At 47.8% G+C, this 23,803-nt stretch overlaps 1 protein-coding gene across 2 annotated transcripts in view; it reads right to left on the bottom strand.

Annotated features, from left to right (window-relative positions):
* Positions 1-874: 874 nt before the first annotated feature.
* Positions 875-23,803, bottom strand: part of CHMP4B (charged multivesicular body protein 4B) — a 44,468-nt gene continuing 21,539 nt past the window's right edge. The window contains exons 2-5 of one of the 2 annotated variants that reach the window (XM_005896927.2): positions 5,642-5,819; positions 3,718-3,832; positions 2,566-2,692; positions 875-1,386 (exon numbers count right to left, since the gene is read on the bottom strand). In XM_005896927.2, coding sequence (XP_005896989.1) covers positions 1,322-1,386; positions 2,566-2,692; positions 3,718-3,832; positions 5,642-5,819 — 485 coding nt within the window. In that variant the 3' untranslated portion in view covers positions 875-1,321. Of the gene's footprint in view, positions 1,387-2,565; positions 2,693-3,572; positions 3,833-5,641; positions 5,820-23,803 lie in introns of those variants that run through there. The other variant, XR_011466588.1, reaches the window with a different exon arrangement.

The following is a 23,803-nucleotide window of genomic DNA, read 5'->3' as shown; positions in this document are numbered from 1 at the left end:
AGATTCTTAAGACAGCGTAAGACTACAGAAGACCAGCAACAGTGGAAGAGGCCGGGTCAAAATCACAGGGCAGGTCACAGCGGACCTGAGACTAGCATCTGTGTCCTCAATTCTCGGTCACTGCCCTACACCTTCCACCCCACAGGAAAGACTATTTTCTTCAATACACAGATGGGCCTCGTCAGTGGGCACACCAATGCTTCCAACAGGTGGAGGGTCTGTGGTCCTGCGGGCACTGCCCATGGACGTGACAGAGAAGAACGAGAGAAGATCCTGGAGCCCCACAAGCACCAACTACTCCTGAACTGTGCCCAGGGGGTCCCCAAACAAGGTGAGGGCTTCTGGAACCTAAACATGTTTCCAGTAAGACACACTCTGCTCTCAGTTCAGATTGTTGATACACATCACGCTTGGGTCTTCCATGTTTCCAGACTCCCCTGGACACCACACTGGCCCGGAAAGGGTCACCTCCCAAAGCCAATGATCGATTGATTAAAGACAAAGGCAAAGTATGAAAATTAATCGAGATATTTAATAGACAGTGCAAACCATAATTTCATCTGAATATAAATGTATGCACATGTTGCCAATGGGTTATCTATCAGTTATCACAAACAGCAACAAGGACCTTAGAGCTATGTTAGAAAAATGTATAGCTGGAATTTAACTCAAACAATCTCACACACTCTCAAGAGAACACCATCCATTTCAAATCAGTGTCACAAACTCCAGAAAGACCAGGGGGGTGGGAGTGAGGAGTGGGCCAGGGTGGGGAACACAGGGGCCAGTACACAGGTGATGGACAGAAATACAGCTCTCGAGGAAACCAAAATAGATGCATTATTACAGCTAAGGACAAGGAAAAGCCTATGGCTTTTAAAAAACGACTCTTCTGCCAGTACCATACACGTCTTACAAAGAGATGTGCGACAAGTCAGCTGACTTAAAAAGACAGAGGCTACATTTTCAGGTCATTCTGACTGCAAACGGTCGACCCTTGCCATTGAGGTTCAGCAGTGGAGTTAGCGTAGTCCAGAAGCTCAATGTTGGATTTGCAAATACAGTTTATTTTACAGAAATTCAACATTATAAACAGCAGGCACCTCCCCCCCACCCCACCCCACCCCCTCCCCCCCACCTGTCCCGCTGGGTGCAGACCATGCTATGCGGAGTGAGCAGTGATGCGGCCCTACTGCTTTGGAGGGAGATTTGAGAGCGATGGAACCTGCCTGCACCACATCCGGCCTGCCCCGCACACGCACGCGCCTGCCCGCTGCGCAGGCCACCAGAGTCTGTCTGGGCTCAGCCCGCACTGGACCGGTTAAATGGTTCCAGCCCAGGTCTCTAATTCCTTCATGTCCTCGTCTTCCTCTTCCTTCTTCTTGGCTGTGTGAAGACAGAAAAGGCTGTTTAGGAAGGCTGGTCGCTGTGTTCTCCACACGTTCTGGCTGGATGCCAGGGCTGTGCTACCCCGTGTCTACAAAACGGCCCTGCCCGTGCAGCCCGCCGCGTCTCCAGGCTATCAGCAGACTGCCCCTCTGTGCCTAAAAGCTGCAACGCAGAACTCCAGGTAACCAGGCACAGCTTTTCCAGCACCTCCCCTCCCCGACACCAGAGCCAGACAAAACGGGGAGGATTCAACACTGAGTCCATCAGGATCCACGCGTGGCCTCCGGCCAGAGCATCCAACGTGGGAGAGAGTGGGAAGAACCCAGAAGAGCTCTAGTCTAAGCCACTCCTCTCCACCTCAAGGGCCTAAGCCGCCTCTCCACCACAGGCAGTTGGCCGGACAGCTTTCAGACCCGCAACCCACCCTGGGCAGCAGACTCAACCAGAGGATCCACTTCCCCTTGACCTATGGGAGGATGAGAGGACACAGCCTGGTCACACCCTGCTCCCTGGGTTCTCTCTCCGTGCCAAATCAAGCTGCTTCACCTTTTCTAGAAGTTCTGGGTGGAATACTTCTACCCAAAGGTAAAATAATGGGGGAGGAGGGGCTCAAAGAAGGAAATGAAGGATTTATAAACAAGGTCTCTAAAAAACCCAAAGCTGTTTTGGCTACCTATGAGCCCCAGCTGTGCACTGCACGAGACACCAGACGGGGAGAAAGCGCCGTCCTGGACGTGGACTCTCACCTTGCTTGGTGACAACAGGGAAAGCGATTCTAAAATAGCGGCTCTCAACCGGATGAGATTTCTCCCCTCCCCCACCCCACAGCCCTCAGACATCTTGCAAAATCCGGTGACATGTTTGGTTGTTAAAACTTGTGGAGGCGGATGCCACTGGCATCTAGAGGGCAGAGGCCATAGGTGCTGCTCACCATCCACAGGGCACAGCACAGGCTCCCTCCTAGTCCCCACTAAAAGAATGATTTGGCTATGTCAATAGCGCCAAGGTTAGGAGACGAGGAAAGAGCGGGTGGCACTGTCTTCAGGGCTGTCACAACAGATGCCACCTGGCTCTCAACTCTGGGCAACTCAGGACCCACACTGAAGCCAACTGACCACAGGATCACCTACCCCATGGGTCGTGGCTGTGTCATGACCATGGATAAGAAGTACTCACCGGGTTTTGATGGTAGGGATATAGAGGGAACACTCGGTAGAGGGACTGTTTCCGGTCCACTGATTTCCAGCAAATTCTTGTCTAGTTCCTCCTGTTCTAGTTCTTCTAATTCTGCCATGAGCTCATCCTGGGAAACACAAACACAAAAATGAGAGCGACACCCTGGGGAACCCTAGCCCCTCCTGTGGTGCCTCCTACCCGATGGCTCAGGGGACACATATCCCTTCTGAGAAGGTCAGGGCTGATGGACTCCAAGTGCACACTCTGTGACTCATCCTAAACACACTTCTATGGTGAACGGAGCACACTATCGAGCAATTACTGATGTCTATGTGGGGTCCCTGCACCAGGCAGGGAGCATCTTGAGAAAAGGGGTCGTATGTTTTCATTTCTATCTCTATCTCAGAACTGGGTGCACTGAGTGAATGTTCAGGAACATCTGCTGAATTGAAATGAACTTGAATAGTCCATCGAACTCCAGTCTGAAAACATGGAAACTCTGGCACTGGGAGCCAAGGGAGCTACAGGCTGCTTTCTCAGCTATACGGTGGCAATCAGCACAAAGAATTAGGTTCGGTGGAGAGGCCCTGACCTTCAGTGGACTCAAATCTAAGGCAGAATGAGGTACAGAGCCTGTAACTGTATTTTAAAAACCTAAGAGCTTCAAGGTTCCAATTGCTATGGCAGAAATTGGTAGCTGACCAAGTTCCAGATGAATCCTTCAGGGATCAGTTGCAAACATTCCTTCCTTGGTTTTACCTTTATCTCCCAGCAGAGCTGTCTGAGGGCAAACCCTGTAAATTCCTCAGGGCATGGTGACCTCGGCTGCCCCAGCTCTGAGCCCAGGGGCCCACCATGGAAGGGTGCAGGGTCATTGCTTGCTGAAATCAGTATTGACCTGAAGTCTGCTGAGATGTCCTGACGAAGGTCCCTTTACTCCACCTTAGCTCCCCCCAAAACTGAAAGCATCCCTCAAAACCCAGAATTCGGGAGGGTGCATGCCATACCTTATGTCTACATTCAGGTTTCTGGAGGGAGGAGACCTGGTGATTTCCAGACCACATACTCCCTGCTGGAGAAGACTCAACTGCACATCAGAGGCAGCCTGGGCATCAGCTGAGAAGCTGGTGTGGTCGGCATGAAATCACTCACCTCGTCAAACTCTTCTCCAAACCCTACGGGTTTTGAAATAGCTGTTGAAATCTCTTCTGCAAGTTCCTGCTGGTCAGCAATGTCCTGCATTAACTCATCAACTTTGTCGATGTCCCTTTAAATGAAACGAGTGTTGTGTTAAGTCTATGTACACAGGCTCTGTGAGGCAGAAAAAAGGATCTGCTGCCCAGCCCCAGCCCCACAATCACTCCCTCTGAGGAATTCCATTTTTTTTTTTGGCTGCGCTGAGTGGCGTGTGGAATCTTAGTTCCCCGACCAGGTGTCGAACCCAAGCCCCCTGCAGTGGAAGCATGGTGTCTTAACCACTGGACCACCAGGGAAGTCTCGTGGAATTCCTTTTTTGTCTTTGTCTTCTTCCCCCTCTTTTAAACTAGAGAATCACAGAATCAAGAGGACAAAAGCATCCCTAGACGTCACCCGGTCTAACACCCTGAGGAAATAAAGCTGGCAAAGTTAGATGCCATCGTGAGAGTCTCTCATGCAAGCTGGTAAACATATTAGATGAGACCGTGGGACTTGGGAACTCCTGGATCAACAGCTCTTCAAGTTCAAGGGCAACTCTGCACAGCAATAGGTAAAATCACAAATCCTACAACAGAACCATGCAACGTGACCAGCCCTTCCCATCTACACAAATCCACTATGGCTCCTGCACGAGGCCCCAAAGGAAAAGCAAACAATGCAGAGTATTCCCTATGCGCTGTCACTAATGCCAAAACACTTACAGTCGGTCAATATCATATACACACGTTATCTCCAAGCACAGTATTTACTAGGAGGTGTTGTGCTGTGGAGAGCATGGCCCGAAGGGGACACGCACCTCTCTCAGGAAGCTCAGTCTGATGAACATCCCCTCAGACAGTAGCTCAGTTATCTGAAGGCTGCTTTTCCCACAATCCCACACTTCTAGGGCAGGGATCAGCAAGCTTTTCCCGTAAAGGGCCCCAAAGAGTAATAAATGTTTTAGAATCTGTGGGCCACACGATCTCTGTTGCAAAAATTCAAGCCTGCTGTGTGCCACAAAAGCAGCCACAGACAGTATGTATTAAGGGACACAACTGTGTTTCAACAAAATTTTATTCACAGAAATTGGCAGCAGGAGACTTGCCTGGGGCCCACAGGCCACATTCTGCCAACCCGTTTTAGAGCATGGCTGAGGAACCAAAAGGAGCAAAAAGGGGCTCCAGCACCCCCAAATATATGATGCCAAGTTCAAGCACTAAAACAAATGCAGAATTCTGTTCTATTTGGAAGAAGTCCTCATTTGGGGCTTAATGTCAACCTGGCCTTTAATTACAAATGTAACAGCTCAGTTATCTGGTTTTTTAGGCCACAGGATATGAGAGCAGCTACATAAAGGAAGTAATGCAGAGGTCAAGAACACTTGTCAGTATGAGAGCCAAAGCCCAAGAGTGACGAGGAGGGAAAATTCCATCAAAAACAGACCCAGGAAGAGAAAGAGCTAAAGCCCTCAACTGTACCACACCTTTCAGGGCCCCGGACAGCTTCAGGAGAAAGTCACGGGAACTGATTCTAATCCCAGTTCTATTCAAGTTTCCCCATAGCCCAGGGCAAGTCACCTCCCCTCCCTGGGACAAACTTCTCCACCTAGATGATCAGAGGCCTGGGTAAGAGAACCTTCTAAGAAGCCAAAGCTTTCCAGCTTAAAACTCTACATTCATTCCAATAACCCTGAATTACTCAGAAAACAGTTTCATTCCATCAGATCTGCTTCTAGGGGTAGCAGGGCACCATAATCCATTTAAGAAGAGTTCCAGAAAAGATGAAAATTAGAACAAACTTGGGTGCCTGAATGGATAAGTGGAGGGGTCTGGGACTGAGGCCTTGCACAGCCAGCATGCCCTTGCGCGTGTGTGCCCCTCCACCAGCGGGCGCCACGTACATGTTGTCGTGGGCAGCCTTCATGGCCTTGGCGGCATAGCCCATGTTCTTGAGCACCTCGGTGTTGGTGTTGGCATTCTCCAGGGCCTCTCGCTGGAACTCGATTGTTGACAGCGTGCCGTCGATCTGCGCCAGCTGCTTTTCATACCTCTTCTTGCGCTTCAGGGCCTGGAGTGCCGCTGCATTGGGGGAAGAAAACAGGGTTTCAGAGAGCCCGGACACAGGGCAGCGTCCTAGAGTTCACTGAGTCGTCTTCCTAATTGGGATGGATGCACTTCAGTTTCTGCTTCACTACAACAGAGGGCTAATACTCTCTTCTTCACAAACAGCATATTCAATATTCTGGGAAAACTATACAAAATTCACATTCTTCAAAATGCAGCCAGGCACTAAGCCAAAATTCACTCTCTCTGGTAACCACACGCATAAACCAAAGCATGGAAGGCACCCCAAACAAGAGACTGCTTTGAAGTCAAACTGCCTTAGGTTGAAACCCCAGCTCTCAGCCGCAGTGAGCTGCTGAACCTCCCTGATAGGTTGATATGAATGAGATAACATATATGCAAACGCTTAGCACAGCATTTAACATGGTGGACACCCCCAAACCCCTCTAATTATTATAAAGCAGCTTTAAGGTATCATTTTATGTCAACTAAATTACAAAATAATAAATAATGACTATAGCAAATACTGGATCATTCGGGGTTAAAATGCTATCTCACACACAGCCCACAACTGTACATTGTTATAGTGCTTCTGAAAAGTAACGTGGCAACACACAGCAACAGCCAGAATGCTGTTCCTGCCCTCTGACCCAGTAATTTCCTTCTGGAAATGTATTCAACAAGAGCAAAGACCCCATGCCTGAAGATGGTAACTACAGCATTCTCTATCATAGAAAGGACTGAGCAACTGAAATAAAGACAGAATTCCCTGTCGGGGCCTCATCTAGAGTCTGACCACTGGGTCAAATCAATGCCACCACCTCTCTTGGCCTCCCAGCGTGTTAAGGCTGCAGCGATCACCTTGTCTTAAGATCCAGTCAGGGTGAGCACTTTGGTCAAGGCAAACTGGTAGCAGAGCAAGGGCCAAACCACACCTCCCTACTCAAAGCCCAGGCTTCCCTCTCCTTACTATTTTAGTTCCCCTCTTTACGCTGAAAAGTATCTTAGCGGAGCATAAAGCGCAGGAAGGAGGCTCTGCACAGACTCAAGCAGACGGAATGATGGGTCAGGGAAGCTGCCTGGCACCTGCCTTGGCCTGGACAGCACCAGCCTCACATATGTATGTAGACACATACACTCGTGCACTTGTGCCCGCTGTGTCCCCAAGCTCTGCAGGCTGCTGGCCACGGCTAATCACCTGCCCAACAGGGCTGTGGTTTCTCCACATGTCACCTGAATTGGTCCTGCACTCCTTCCACTAAAGTGCCCTGTGAGCCTAGGACTGCCCCCTGAAAACCATCTGCCAAGGGAAAAGGGCCTTGGTTTGCATGTAAGCAATCCTTAAGTCCACAGTTCTTCCAAAAGCAGCAGACAAAACCCCCAGGAAAATTCCTCCAGCCAAAGGATAAAGCAGGCTAAAGAAACACTGCAAAAAATCCAAAGAACAATGAAATGTGCCTCATTAAAAGCTGAAAAGCCATTCCACTTGTTACTTCTCTATCCTGGTGTGAATGGTCAGAACAGCCTATGACGGTAAGAAATTCAACCTGCAGTCACATCTAGATGTCCCCAAGACCCTTTACTGAATGCCTGCGCCTTCTGCTAGTACTAAGCCACGCCTGCCAAGTAATTACCTCACAACAGCAACCCTTTAAAGCAGAAATGACCACTCTTTATCAGAGGAGGAAACAGGTTCAGAGAGGTAACTCAGGTTACCAGGTGGTAGTCGGCAGAGAGTAGATTAAGCCAGGTATGGAACTCCACAGTCATGGGCTGCCACGCTAACTGCTACGCCCCCACTGAACAAACCGGGCAGGACCCTGCCGCGGAGGCGCAGTCCAGTCTAGCAGGGAGCGTCAAGGGAACTGGGGATCACAGAAGAGGGAACACAAATCCAATCATGTCATTCCTCTGCTTAAGAACCCTCAATCGCTCCCTCTGCCTGCAGGACAAAGCCTCTGAGTGGTTTAACGAGGCCGGCAATGGACTTGGATGCTCGCCTTGGAACAGGTTCTGGAAGCCCCAGACCCAGGTTCGGATCCCTTTGCCACTGACCATCGAGGCACAGGGACGATACCCTGGGAGTGTCCTGTTGTACAATGCCAGGTCAGGGCCTGTCATTGCTTCCTCCTGACTCCCTGGTGCTGAAACTGGCTCAGACACACCCCAATCAACAAGTGATTCTCAAACCTTCTCAGGTCAACACCCCATACGTGCCCCCTTCCCAGGCCCTCCTCAGCTGCCCTCACCACCTTCACATAGCCCAGCCTAGAACTTGTTCATCAGTTGAAATTCAACAGGTGTTCTGAGCGCCTGCTGTGTAATACCATCCGCCTCCTCATTTAATCCTTCCGCAAAGTCCTGGGACACAGATCAGACAGATCAGAAAGGTGGAGTGGCTCAACCGAGTCAGCCGGCTGGTATGAGAGGAGCAGAGAGCTCAACCACTGGCCTGTGTGAACCCCCAGGACCCTGCTTCCCACACAGGCTCCGGACAATGGTAAGCGACACGGGGATGGTTCTTAAGAACAAACAGCGAGATGACATCTGCTCTGTTTCTCAGTGTCCTGAGTACAGTAGGAGCCGTGATTTTACAGTCAGCTGTGTTCTGACTTTTAAAACCAAATTTATTCTTTCCCTGTTAACATCACAGCATATTTAGAACTGCTTTAACTTTTTCTCTAATACATTTTCAATTGGCAGGGACTCCTTGTAAGCCAGTCTTCCGTTTCTCTGATCTGCACCCCACTGCTAAAATCCCCCAGGCAATAAATTATCTGGAAGCAAATACCCAAACATATCAGGGGGCTAAGCCAGAGACCCCCATGAATGAAATAATGTTTATATTACGCATCTTTACAAGCCATCATCCAGCACAATGCCTGGGACACACTATGCTTAATTATATTAAACTGAATCTCTAATTTCATCTATTTTAAGTTCTTCATATATTCTCTGCAAGGTTCCTCATATAGGGTACACCCATATTTTATCTCCTGTGAATCTCTGATTCAACAGAGAAAAGATAACAGTCATCTGGCAGGATTCTTTCCCTGCATTTGTCCTGACCCATGAAACAGGAAATTTGGCAAGTGCTTGCCCTTCCCCTCTGTCCTTGCCAAGAGGTGTGCCCTGAAAGGAGGAAAAGGTTCTGAGCTAGAAGCCTCTAGGGCTCCCCCTCCAACCTGCAGGGTTCACATGGTCTCTCCACCTCTTTGCACAGAAATCTCCAGAATGGTTTCTGGCAGAGACAGTCCATTTGTTTACCCCAATGTAACTCCTGTTCTATTTCTCAACCCTAAAAAGAAAGGGTATGTGATTAATTTCCCCCTCCATACATGGTTCACCAGCAGAGTAACCTTGAAATGAGACATGGGGCCAGCCTTTGGGCTGCAAGATTATGTGTAAACATAAATATTCACAGCACTCGACCCAGCCCTCCTTCACCATCTGCCCCATGTCTAAACGTGTGGCACATGGTGAAGTGTAACTCAGGGCAAAATAAACGAGTAACATGCCACACTTCCTGCACACCGTTCCACTTCAAGTAAACAATCTCCACTCCAAGCTTATTGCTGACCACAAAAATTTGCTTCTATAGAGCCAAAGCCTAAAGGGTCAGACTCAATGTTTTACATATGTCTTGCCTTACTTATACTTCTCCAAATTCCTGAGTTAAAAAAACAAGTACTGAGTTCTCATTACGAGGTTTAAAAAAACGTAATCATGTGAGGTGATGCACGTTAACTAAGTGTATTTTGATAATTATTTCACAATATACACATATATTAAATCATTGGGTTGTGCACCTAAAAATAACATAATATTATATGTCAATTATATCTCAATAAAACTGGGGTAAAAGGGGAAAAAAAGATAAAAACAAGTACAGGGAGTTAACAAGGTCAACATCCAAACCAAGTGTTCAAAGAAGAGGTATCCAAATAGACCCTTTTCTGCCAAAGAACCCGCACCCCATGTCATTCATAAACACGATGCTTTAATGACTGAAATCTAACCCAGGCCAACAGAAGTTTAAAAGGCTGCTTTTAGCTGGAAAAAAATAGTCTTTGGAATCTCCATATTTAATTATGCCTTTGCTGGTTCCAAGAGAGTAATTACAGCAGCAATTACAGAATCTAATAACCAGCTTTATTGGCTCTGAAAGCTGAAGCAAAAACAACTCCAACCATGTTGAAATAAACATTGGTCTCCAGACAGTTGCTTCATTAGACACTCTAAAGACAGCTATTTGAAGAAAAAATACAGAAGAGATACCCAAAGAAGCAGAGATCAGTGGAAAAGACATTCACCCAGGACAAGAAACTCCTTCTGCAAGGCATCTGTTAGTGACTGGACAGAAACCATTCTCAAAGAACACATCAGTTCAACACAACCACCAGGTGGGATGTTCCTTTCTCCTCAACAAAGGCAGACACGACTTCTCTTTGAAGAGTTGCCAAGGAGGGAAAGTTTGCCTGCCCTGATCTGGGGGCATTCAGAATCGGGGCCATTAGCCCAGGGTATCTCAACAGATGCTAAGATGTCACAACTGTATACTAATGACTGAGATTAGTACACTGAGATTCAGGCATTGGGGAGAAGGAGGGTGCGGTGATAGCCTCTCACTGAATGAATGATGATGTTTAGAGTCCTTTCAAAGACTCAAAATTCTACAACTGAATTCATGCAGCAGAAGGTCCAAGAGCTGGGAGAGGAGGCGAGGGCTGGTCCTTTCCCACTCTCAGCATGAACTACACAAAAAACACAAACGTAAACCAGTAGCCACACACGTAATGCTAAGTGAGAATTCTGAAGAACCCTCAGCCGCTCGGTCATGGCAGGGCTACTGGTGGGCAGCGAGCTGGTGAAGCTGAAGAAACCCTGCCTTGCCCACCTCCAGCAATTAGTCAGATGCTCACTCCCTGCTCTTTTTGCCCATGAGTAAACCTCATACGTTCAAGGTACCCTCAGCCAAGAGAAGCACACCCAGCCCTCAAGCCACTAGTTGCTTTGCTGGGGTTGCCTGTCATCCGCCCTGTGTATGTGGGCAAGAAAAGACCCAAGTCAAAACTACAAGCCCACCAATGTCAAAGAAACCATCCTCCTGGAGGGATGGCTATTCACACGCATCCTTGCACCACATGGCACTGGACGTCCCACCAAATCCTGACCAAATAAGAGTTACAATCTTAGCATCAAAGGCTGAGGGGCCCGAAGGACTCTCAGAGACCCTAAACTCCAATCTATTTCATTAGAAACTGAGAAAAAACGATGCCCAGAAAAGGCGACACAGCCTGCCAGGACCCCACAGTGAGTTAGAGGAAGAATCAGGACTAGAACCCCGGTCTGCAGCCCAGGGCTCTTTCCACCACCTCAACTCTGTTATCTCCAAAGTAAGTCATTATAAAGAAACCAGCGGTTCATTTGCCATTAGGAAAACAGTCTCCTAATGCTCTTTCAGCCAATCTCAAACTCTCCCTTTTGCAAACTCCATTAAAAGCTCACACTAATGCACAAAAGAACCAGGAAGCTACCCAATATGCTTTCCTAAGTCCCCAGATGGAAGAAAAAAATGAATGGAAAAGAGGTGCTTTTGTTCCAGAGAACATTCCCTAGAACAGTTGCCTGCAGCTTCAGAAGGCAGGGGTGGGCTGGGCTCTCAGTTTTCTACTCTGTATAAAGGTGGCAGGAACCTACAGGAAGGGCTTCCAAACTACAAAGGACCTTTAAGCCCAGACGGTTGGTCTTGTGCTCACCGTTACTCAGTGTCCCAGGCTCACCTGCAGAAGAGAGGGCCTCACCTGCCGCAGCCTTGGACTGCGGTCCCTGACGTGCTGTGTTCACCCCCCACAGCTGGAGCGTTCAGGCTGGAGGTGCAGAACGGCATTTTTCAGAGCAGCCTCCTTCTCTGTGATCTATCTCCCAGTTCCTCTAATTTGCTCTCCGTGGCCTGGAGCTAATGCACTCCATTTAGCGATGGTAAAATAAGTACTTGTGTATGACCAGGAAAGCAGAGTCTGAAACCCTGCTGACTTCATCAGCAAACACACAGGGAGTACAGCACTCCTCGTGAGGGAAAATGCTAGAGAGAAAGAAAAAAAAAGCCTCTTATCTGTTAACATGGACAAAGCTGAAAGAAATAAGCCCCCACTCAGTTAACAATCTAACAGAATGACAAACTGCTCCAATATCATTTAAACAACACACAGGATGTACGTTCTGTAAAAGGAAGATAAGACAAGTTCATATAAGCCCAGGAAACGCAAGGTCACATCAAATTACAGTGGTCACTAAGGGAGTCCCAGTTGTCCAGCTATGAGTTTCAGCTCCACTATCAAGTAAACCCTAAGCAAATCCACCTCATTAATCCTCAGATAATAATAAACTCACCTCACAGTTACTGTGAGGATGAAAATGAGACACGTATGTGAAGCTCCTGGCACTGGGCCAGACATGTGTACATGTTTAGTCCATGTCCATCGCTGGTATTACTAACTGCAGGACTTCTCAGAGCCTATCTTAGTAGAAAAAGAATCAATACCATTATGACTCCCTGCCCTCCGCCCCAAAAACAGCTTGGGAAAAAAACAGTTTCAAGCCACCTTGATGATGCAGTCAACACAAATATCAACAACCTTGGTTGACTTGTACCAGCACCGAGGCACAGAGGAAAGAGCACAGGGCTTGGTGTCAGAATCCTGGCCGTGGGTAAGTTATTTCACCTCTTCATCAAACATTAATAAACAGGAGCAATATGGCTACCCCAAGGACAGGTAAGAAAGATAAACCCTTTGAAACTACTTGAGGGACTTCCCTGGTGGTCCAGTGGCTAAGACTCCTCGCTCCCCACACAGGGGTCTGGATTCAATCCCTGGTCAGGGAACTAGATCCCACACGCAACAATTAAGAGTTAGTGTGGTGCAAGAAAGAGCGAAGATCCCCCGTGCTGCAACTAAGATCTGGTGCAAACAAACAAACATTTTTTAAAAGAAGAAAAGGAAATGCTTGACAATTGTGAGCATTCTCTCCATCTTGCCCATTTTTTCCTCATTGGCTCCCCTCTCTCCTTGCCTGTGTCCTGAATTCTGACGAGCTCTGTATCTTCGTGTCCTTCCCCCAGCCCAGCATGTCTCTTCAAGAAAGAGTATACAGCTGTGGCCCAGTGAGAGAGATACATAACAGCAGCTAACACTTATAAGAGGTTTCTTGGCCGCCAGGCACCACAGCTTGTGCTTTACGTGTTGACTGGCCTCCCCCCAGAAAACCCTACGCCATAGGTAGGTACAGTAGTGTCCCATCTCAGGATCAGGAAATTGAGGCTCAAAGAGTTTATCGCCTGCTGGAGTTATAGTTAAGCAGTGGCAAGCATGGGATCAGTGCCAGGCAGCCTATCTGCAGAGGGCATGTTTTTACTCCACGGAGGAAAGTCGACCCTGCTCCAGCTGGCCTGCTCCTGCCTGAGTCTGGGGATCTGAGTGCCTCTGTGCCTCCTCACCCAACTGAGGCTCCAAGCCAGCAGTCTGGCACCACGGGGCAGCTCAGTCTGCCCAGAAACTCTTGACTAATTGGTAATCCATGCAAGCAGGCAGTAAAAGCCTCTGACTAAAAAAAAAAAAAAAAATTTTCTAGTGGATTTTAAATTGGCTAGACGTACAAGTGATAAAACATAACCATTTAATCGGCCCCTCTGCATTTAGGATGACAGTTCTACACAGTTAGGGAGTTTGTAGTTAAAGAATAAATGCCTTCTTTCCTTGTGTCTGCCCTATCTCTTCGCTAGACCACAAGGTTCTCAAGGGTGGAATCTGCATCTCTGAGGCCCTAACAGTACTGAGATAAGGCGAGCAGGGAGCACTCCAAAATACCCAGTCATTTCTTCTGAGGCCAGTGGGCTGAGCCCTCTGTCTTCTCCCTCTGTAATGGCCTCCAGATCTTTTCCAAGACCTAAAATGACCTTCCCTCTTTTTCTAGAAGACCTAGAGGCCACATCTATAAGAACTTGGTAAAGCTTCTCAAATTCCTGTCACTTGTCCACTTTTTTTGTCCATGTTAACTAATCCCCATTGGAATGCCTAGGACTTTAAAACCAAAGGGTCCAGGACTTGTCTGGCAGTCATTAAGACTCTGCTTCCACTGTAATCCCTGGCCGAGGTCAATCCCTGGTTGGGGAACTAAGATCCCACATGCCACGTGGCATGGCTGAAAAAAATACAGACACACACACACAAAACCCAAGGGGTCTGGGGCTTGTTTAAGGGACAATGAGCCTAGGACCTCCCTGTGACTATGTAAGGAAGTGACAGAGATCAACAGATTATTCCAGAGTGAGCCAGTCTGAGTGGCCAGAGCCATAGCAGGAAAAGGAAATGGCCAAGGGGACTTGGGCTCACCCAGGGGAACAGTGCAAAGGCCTGTGTGGCTCTGTCCTCGTTCCCGAAAGGGCAGATGATGGCTTTCCCTGGCTCTACTTAAGCTGGCTTCAACTCAGGAAGGAAGAAGAGATGTTTCACCTCTCACGAACAGCAGGCATCCAGGAATTACCTCTTTGTGATAAGGGAACTCAAGGCCAGGCTGGGGCCCTAGGATCCCAGGAGGGAAAGTGATCTGCCCTTGGTTACTGAGGGCCACAGTCAGATAACCTATGTTCTGGGATTTAGGCCAGACTCTTTCCTGTATGGCACCAGGTCACAGAACTTCCCTTAAACAATTATCAGAGGCTAAAATTGCACACACATACAGCCCACAGATGGAGAAGGCAATGGCACCCCACTCCAGTACTTTGCCTGGAAAGTCCCATGGATGGAGGAGCCTGGTAGGCTGCAGTCCATGGGGTCGCTAAGAGTCGGACACAACTGAGCGACTTCACTTTCACTTTTCACTTTCATGCACCGGAGAAGGAAATGGCAATCCACTCCAGTGTTCTTGCCTGGAGAATCCCAGGGACGGGGGAGCCTCGTGGCTGCAGTCTATGGGATCACACAGAGTCGGACACGACTGAAGTGACTTAGCAGCAGCAGCAGCACAGCCCACAGATTTGTCTTAGTTGTACCATGTCGTAATGCATAAATCTGATTTGAATGCACATTTCACACAGAAGTCCCGATTTCTGGCTTCCTTTTGAAAATGCAGATTATCTGGCAACACAGCCCACACTGCTGTCTGGCAACAATCGAGTGGAGCCAAGGAGCAGCCGTCCTTTTAGAAGGGGCACATACTGACCTCAGAACCCACAACGACCCACCACCTTACACCTGACCACACCATAACATCTTAGTTCTGGAGAACAATCCTTTGCCTTCGGCCAGGTGGCACTAGTGGTCACGAATTCACTTGCCCATACAGGAGACGTGGATTTAATCCCTGAGTCAGGAAGACGCCCTGGAGGAGGGCAACCCGCTCCAGTATTCTTGCCTGGAGAATCCCATGGACAGAGGAGGCTGGAGGGCTTCCGTTCATGGGATCACAAAGAGTCGGACACAACTGAGTGACTGACCACGCAAAATTTGAAGACAGGCAATGGAAGTCACAAAGGTTCAAAACTGCTCAAGGTCACGTGGTTAGAGGTAACAGGAAAGGAAGAACCCAAGCCAGGCGCCCTACTCCTGGGCCACGCCCCTTCGACTTCCTAGGGAAACTCCTAACTAGGCAGAACTGCAACCCGGGTCCTGTGATCTAACTCTGCCAAGACCAAGTTACGTCACTTAGCAAGGACCTTCCTTTTTTAGGGCCTCAGACTCCTCATCAAGGATATGAGAAGAATGGATCCTAAGGTCTTCCTAACCAGATCTCTGGTTCCTCTGCCTTTTCTAAATTCACCTTGTACATCTGGAAATTCTCAGTTCATGTACTGTTGAAGCCTAGCTTGAAGAATTTTGAGCATGGCACCCCACTCCAGTACTCTTGCCTGGAAAATCCCATGGATGGAGGAGTCTGGAAGGCTGCAGTCCATGGGGTTGCTGAGGGTTGGACACGACTGAGCGACTTCACTTTCACTTTTCACTTTCATGCACTGGTGAAGGAAATGGCAACCCACTCCACACGACTGAAGTGACTTAGCTTAGCTTAGCTTAACTTACTAGCATATGAAATGATCGCAACTGTATGGTGGTTTGAACAGTCTTTTGGCACTGCCTTTCTTTGGGACTGGAAACTAAATAACTATTGCTAAATAACCCATGGGTCAAAAAAGAAATAAAACAAGAAATTACAAAGTATTTTGAACTGAATGAAAATGAAAACACAACATATCAAGATTCATGGGATGCCATGAAAGCAGCACTTAGGAGAAATTTTATAGCACTAAATGCCTATGTTAGAAAAGAAGAAAGACCTCAAATCAGCTACCTCAGCTTCAACCTTAAGAAATCAGAAACTGAAGAACAAGTGAAAATCCAAAGAAAGTAGAAAAAAGAGAGTGAAAATCACTAAAAAAGAAAATAGATGTTATCTAGACTAGTATTTCAGAGAAGGCAATGGCACCCCACTCCAGTACTCTTGCCTGGAAGAGGCTCCCATGGATGGAGAGCCTGGAAGGCTGCAGTCCATGGGGTCGCTGAGGGTCAGACACGACCGACCGAGCGACTTCACTTTCACTTTTCACTTTCATGCATTGGAGAAGGAAATGGCAATCCACTCCAGTGTTTTTGCCTGGAGAATCCCAGGGATGGGGGAGCCTGGTGGGCTGCCGTCTATGGGGTCGCAAAGAGTCGGACACGACTGAAGCGACTTAGCAGCAGCAGCAGGCTAGTATTTGCTGCGTACTGCGCTAATTCTTCAAGCTAGGTTTCAACAGCACATGAACTGAGAATTTCCACATGTACAGGGTGGATTTAGAAAAGGCAGAGGAACCAGAGATCAAATTGCCAACATCCATTTGACCTCCTCCAGGGGATCTTCCCAACTCAGGGATCAAACTCACCTCTTTTAGGTCTCCTGCAATGGCAGGCAGGTTCGTTACCATTAGCTCCACCCTGGGAAGACTTGGTATAGTGATTATTTATTGGGTCACCACTTATTATGGTGATTATATATACACACCAATCAGTATGCTGTACACCTAAAACTAATGTAATGTTATATGACAATTACATCTCAATTAAAAATTAAATAAAACAGAAACAGTAGATATCAATGAAAAACCTTGGCTCTTTGAGATGAATAAAACTGAACTTCTAGCCAGACTAGGGAAAAAAAGTTACCAACATCAGGAGTGACAGGTGTAACGTCACTATAGATTCCACAGATATTAAAAGGAAAAGAAGGGAATATGAACAAATTCATGCCAATAATTCTGACAGCTCAGAATGACGAATACCTTGTACAACCCAAATCTACGCTCCTTCTACTATGCCAAGAATTACACTTTGTAAATGACGCTTTGCTCTGAAAGCAGGGACAAAAATGATATAGCCCCAAGGCTGAGGGCGCTCACAACCCGAAAGACAGATGGACAATGTGATATGGTAAGAAATAAGCACTGTGGGAGCCCCAGGGAGGAGAACCCAACCTTTGGAGTTATTGAATTTTAAAGAATGATAAGAGATAGCCAGGAGGGACATATCCCAGCCAGGCAAGGGGAAGGGAGGGCCGGAGAGAATGAGGGAGGAAGAGAAACACCCAAGAGAGAAACTCAAGAACAGGCTTTATGTCTTATTAAGGAATTGCTGGACTTTATTCCAGAGTTAGAGGAAAGCCATTGAAAGATTCAAAGCAGACCAGGAACGTGATCAGATTTGCATTTCAGAGAGGCCAGCCCAGGCTGCTGGGGGAAAAAGGACTAGCAACCCACTATAATAATGTAGAGGGTTTGGATTTCAGGGCCTGAACTAAGGCCACAGCTGAGGGACTGACTAGGAGAGGATGAACTTGAGAGATGACAGGAATGAAGACTCCATGGGCCTTTAACACTTGTTTGAATGTACAGGGGAAGGACTTGGAGAAGGAGTCAGGAATGACTTTCAGGCTCCTGGCAGGGGCAACCAGGTGACTCAGATACCATTTCTCAGGGAATCTAGTAACTCAGGGAAGAGAAGATGAGGCAGGAAGGGAAGGATCATTCTCAGTAAGTCTTTCTGTGGAGATATGAACTTAAATTCAAATTAGCACCTGAAATTTGAATAACATTCTCTAAATCCTTATGATGAAGGGAAAAAAGTTCAGGGGCACCTGGGTGGGTCAAATCTAAGTCATTTTCTACAAAATTGTAAAGAGCACAAGATTCCAAGGTAACCTGAATTGCTACCATTTGTGCATATGTGTCAGGAAAATTATAAATACAGGTATATGCTTATAATTTGCCCAGACTATTTCTGGGCTTTTTTTATATCAGATGCCTCATGGAGGGGCACTGCATGGCTGGGGCAGAGGATGCACTTTAAAAACTATATACCATTTACATGACTATCTAATCAAAATAAACAAAAAGAAGTAACTTAAATAAAATGGCCAGTTTCCTCCTCACCCGCAGATGTGGAAAGGCAGTTATATTTAAAATAGTAGACACTTACTAAGAACAACTTCATGATGCCCAGCACTGCCACTGTGGTCTGGTCCAGTCAGTGGAGTGAAGGCACTCACTGTGGAGCTCCTCCCAGTATCCACCAGGTGGGCTTACTCTGGTGGACCAGGTTCTTGGCTGGGACAGAGGGGAAGCAGAGTCTGCCCTTGGTTTCCTTTCCCAGGCCAGAATGAAATGTTTCTTTTCCAGCTGGCTTTTTTCCCTTTGCTTCCAGCTGGACCCATGCCAACAAGAGCCCCTTCTGTTGGAGCAAGCATGATGGCACCCTGGCAACTGAGATGACAACAGAGGGCTGGGGGCTTTAGTGGGGCAGTGAGGGGGCTGTGTGGGGAGGGAGGGAATGCCAACAGAAAACCACTTTTCAGGGTTTCTCCCAAGCAAGAGAGAACACCAAACCAGCCTTTTCTCCTTTTAGAATCAGAGGCACACGAGACGGTTATAAAGACAAACCACTTTTCTTACCCAAATGACAGCAAGGGATGGAGGGCAAGGGGAGCCACAGGAAGCTGATGCCTTTCTGGAAAAAGACAATCTCAGGGGCACAGAACCTCAGAGTCCTGGAACCCTATGAAAATATCTCCATTTGTATGCTCCCTGTAATTTTTTTGGGGGGGCTGCGCTGGGTCTTCACTGTGGCACGCAGGCTCTGCCTTGTGACACGCGGCCTTCTCTCGTTGTGGCACACAGCCTTAGTTGCCTGAGGCCTGTGGGATCTTAGTTTTCCAAGCAGGGATCGAGCCCAAGTCCCCTGCATTGGAGGGCGGATTCTCCACCTCTGAACCACCAAGGAAGTCCCTCAAACTGCCTGTTATTCAACTAGAATGTGACCTCCTGGGAGGAGGGACTGTCTCTCGTCACCTCAGTATTCTTGGTACACAGTAGGTGTTCAGTGAGGGATTGATGGCTGGACAAACACATTCTTGGGGAATAAATCCAACCTTGTTTGCACAGAGGAGGAAACTAAGGCCAAGGGATATTTAGGCACAGAGTAAGTACTTAGTAAACCCCTACTGAACCCAAGCCTGGTGCAGGGGCGGGCCTAGGACCAGAACCCAGGTCTTCAGTCCTCCACAAGCCCTACTGGGGCTGGGGAAAAAATGGATGAGGACCAGCAGTGAGCTCTACCAGGGACAGCAAGAAAAGTGCAGGTGTGGTTATTTTCCTAAAGACCAACCCCCTCAAACTCCAAGCCTTTGCAAACAGACCCTGCCTCCCTGGCCATAGGCATGGCATAGGTTTGTGATGCAAGCTGGGCTACAGAACAGCCCCGGCCTCCAAAACAGAGATTGATCTAGTCATGAGCACATGACCCAAGCAGCCAATCAGATTCCTTCTCCAAAATCTGCTAAGAGATTCCAAAGGAGAGAAACAAAGGTAGAATGCAGGTAGAGATTCTTTTACACCCAGGATCCAGAGATAAGCCAGAGCAGCCTTCGGCCATGGCCCAGATTCACAGAAAATCAGTCAGTAAATCAATAATCAGCAGAAAGAGACCAGGTCCATCCTGCCCTTCCCCACAGTCATAACTCAACAAGCTCCCCCTCACCAGCAACTAAAAACCGACTGGCCCATTCAAGAAATGAAGTAGAACAGAAAAAAAGCAAGGGGAGAGAAGCTGGAACAGGGATTCTATTCTCAACCTAGATTCCAGAATCCCTAACACAACATGCAAAATTTCCCATATATATTGTATGCACAGTTTTCTGAGGCACTTACTATATTTTTGAAAGGACCCATGACTCCCAAAGAGTTAATATGAGGGAGCTAGAGCAAAAAGAGACAGATATTCCCAAAGCAGAACCCCTGGGCCACCAAGTTCTGGAGGTCAACTTCCTTACTATTTCACCTCCCAGCCCTACTGCCCTGAATTTCCTCCATGCCTTTACCACTGCAATAGTCTCTGCACAGATCTTATTGCCTCCATAAAGATAACAACAGAACTGACATTTTCTTCTAGCTCTCCTCTGCCCTCAGGAACATATGTGTGTGTGTGTGTGTGTGAGAGAGAGAGGGAGAGAGAGAGAGAGAGAGAGAGAGAACTAGGTTATCATAAGTTTCTGGCTTTCCTGGGACAGTCCCAGTTTATATCTGTTGTACCAGAGTAAATATTAATGGCATCCCCTTCCACTCTCATAAGTGTTCTGTTTGGATGATATAAGGTCACCCACTCCAGTATTCTTGCCTGGAAAATCCCATGGATGGCGGAGCCTGGTAGGCTATTGTTCATGGGGTTGCAAAGAGTCGGACACGACTGAGCGACTTCACTTTCACCTTACCTTCCAGGATGGGAACCTCCCTCCTCTCTTTTCTTTCAATCACAGATCCTGTCCTATGGTGGGGAGATGCATACAGTGAAGATTCTGAGGATCTCAGGGCAAAAGGGAAGTGGAGTTGAAGTGCATCTCAAGAAGACAGGGCCATTTCTTCCCCTACATGCAACCTGCCAGCCACCTGGGTCACAGGGATATGGCTAGAATTTGATTAAAGACCTGTCTCCTGCCTCTTATTTCTACACTCACTCTCCCTAACTAAGAAGCTAGTTGGTCAGCAGTCCCCACCTCCTCTCCCATAGTCACTTGCCACCACTCCCAATTCGAGCCAACCTGAATCAAGGCCAGAACACAGAAGGCAACTTCAGCTTCTCCCTCCTTAGGGACTCAGAAAGCCCCTCTGCCCACAACAGATCATTGGCCTAAGCCACAGCTCCTGGCTCCTCAGCATACCGAGGGAAGGCCCTCACCCCCATCCCCGTCCCCAGCAGCTGGAGCAATGAAGACCCAAGAGCAAGAGCACTGTGTCCAGGGCAGGACCCTGTGGGATTAGGGGTTGCCAGGCTGTGCCCCCCACTGGTCCCTTCATCACTTGTCACCAGTGGTCTTTCCAAACACAGACTCTAACATTTCACTCCCCTGCCAAGAAAACATGATACTGACTTTCATTCTCTGCAGCCTCCTTAGGCTTCCAGTTCTCCCCAGATGCTCTTCTCATGCATCATCTGGCTATCCTCCACTGGTCTTACAGTACTGTCCAGGCAGCAGCAGCTTCTTTCTTTTTTTAATTAATTAATTAATTTATTTTTGGCTGTACTGGGTCTTCATTGCTCTGTGGGCTTTCCTTTGGTTGCAGTGAGCAGGAGCTACTCTCTAGTTGCGGCATGCAGGCTTCTCACTGCGGTGGCTTCTCTTGTTGCAGAGTATGGGCTCTAGGGCGCGTGGGCTCCAGCAGTTGTGGCTCCCGGGCTCTAGAGCGCAGGCTCAGTAGTTGTGGCACATGGGCTTAGCTGCTCTGCAGCATATGGGATCTTCCCAGACCAGGGATCAAACCCATGTCTCCTGCATTGGCAGGAGGATTCTTTACCACTGAGCCACCAGGGAAGCCCCCAGGCACTAGTTTGTCACCCAACCACCAATGCCCCCATGCCCTCGCCCCAGCCAGGCTAGGACCCTTCCCCTGCATGCTCCTGCACAGACTCTTGCTGAAGGCTGCTCAAAATCCCTAACACTGTGCTATAGCTGACATGCCCCTAGACAGCCCAATGAACCTCCTGGGCACAGCCCCTGGCATAGGAGAGGTATTCAAGCCCATGTGTCATTTCAATGAATGACGAGGAAGCAATGCCTGCAGTCTGGGCAGTTACTCTGCCTCCGTCAGTGGTTTTCTAGGACCCCTGGGCTTAAGGAAAATGTTTAGAAGCTTGTCAAACAACCAAATATTTTCTACCAAGCCAGGATTTAAACTGCCCAAGGACCTGCCATCATTGCTTCTCCATAAGAGTTTATTTGAATGATGTCCAGTTGCTAAAAACAAATTGAGAACTACCTCAAAGGACTCAGTGAAGTGAAGTGAAAGTCACTCAGTCATGTTCGACTCATTGTGACCCCATGGACTATAGAGTCCATGGAATTCTCCAGCCCAGAATACTGGAGTGGGTAGCCTTTCCCTTCTCCAGGGGATCTGCCCAACCCAGGCATCAAACCCAGGTCTCCAGCATTGCAGGTGGATTCTTTACCAGCTGAGTCACAAGGGAAGCCCTAAAACCCCTAACGACAGCCTGAGATCTTGAAAACTTTGGGAGCAAGCTCTAATAAGAATTTTATCCTTGCCAGACCCCCAGAGGTTTACCTCCCAAGGTCAGTGAGAGAGGAAAGAAGGAATCTGTCTCTAGTTCCAACCTCCTGAGAATATAAGACAAAGAATGATAGCTTCTCTACTTCTGTTCTTTGCAAAGCTCCTGAACAGACACGCTAATAACGGCTGAGAAGGCCTCTTCCTTATATCCAGCCCCACTCCAACACCTTTTATTATTTTGTGACTCAAGTCAAATCTCATTGCAATTAACTTCTTGGGACAAGCCAATTTCTAATGCTGGAATGAAATTCACTTTTATCGACAACTGCTTGAAGCAACTGGGCCACAGTCAGGCCATCCTGAGTACAGGCTTCATCACTTTCTCTCTCGCTCTTTTTTTTTAGACATATTTATTTATTTATTTTTGGCTGTGCCTGGTCTTCATTGCTGTGTGGGCTTTTCAGAGAGTGGGGGACTATTCTCTACTTGCAGTACTCGAGCTTTTTGTTGTAGTGGCTTCTCTTGTAGAGCACAGGCTCTAGGGTGCATAGACTTCAGTAGATGCGGCCCATGGGCTCGTAGTAGGAGTAAGGCATGGCTCCATCATTTACAGTCTGAGTGACCCTGGGTGAGCCTTCACTTCCTCATTTATAAAATGGTAATAAGACAATAAAATAATCCTGGCATGAACCAACCATGCCTATCACCTGAGAGAGACTCAGCAAAAATGAACTGAATCGGAATCTGTATGAGGAAAAAAAATCCCATTTCAGAAAGTACCATGACAATCACTTCTAAAAGGCTCTTTCTAAGACTGATTAAGCAGGTGACCTTGGGCAAGTCACTTAACCTCTCTGAGGTTCACAGTCCATATGCGTCAAATGAGAATAGTAACATGTGCATCTAACTGGGCACCGAGGCAGCACATACAAGATACTTGTGTAGCATGATACTTTATAGTGGATGTTCAGTAAACCTTCCTTCCTTTCCCCTTCAAAATGGACAGAGTGGAAACAAGAGACTCAGAAAGCTAAGTACCTTCCCCAAGACTGCACTTAGAAAATAAGGGAACCTGAGGGCTTCCATGGTAGTCCAAGGGTTGAGTCCCCCTGCCAATGCAGGGGACACAGACTCAATCCCTGTTCCAGGAGGATCCCACATGCCACAGAGCAACTGGGCCCCTGCATCACAACTACGAGCCCACGGGCTGCATCTACAGAAGTCTATAAGCCTTAGAGCCCATGTTGTACAACAAGAGAAGCCATCGCAATGAAAAGCCCGAGTAATGCAAGGAGAGAGTACCCGCCACTCTCCGAAAATAGAGAAAAGCCTGCACAGCAATGAAGACCCAGCAGAGCCAAAATAAACAAATAACTGTATTAAAAAAAAAAAAAAGAAAGACAGTAATGAA

Source organism: Bos mutus, chromosome 13 (assembly GCF_027580195.1).
Source record: "Bos mutus isolate GX-2022 chromosome 13, NWIPB_WYAK_1.1, whole genome shotgun sequence".
Classification (NCBI taxonomy): domain Eukaryota; kingdom Metazoa; phylum Chordata; class Mammalia; order Artiodactyla; family Bovidae; genus Bos; species Bos mutus.
Note: the sequence above shows the minus strand (reverse complement) of the source record. Positions and strands in the feature narration are given on the sequence as shown.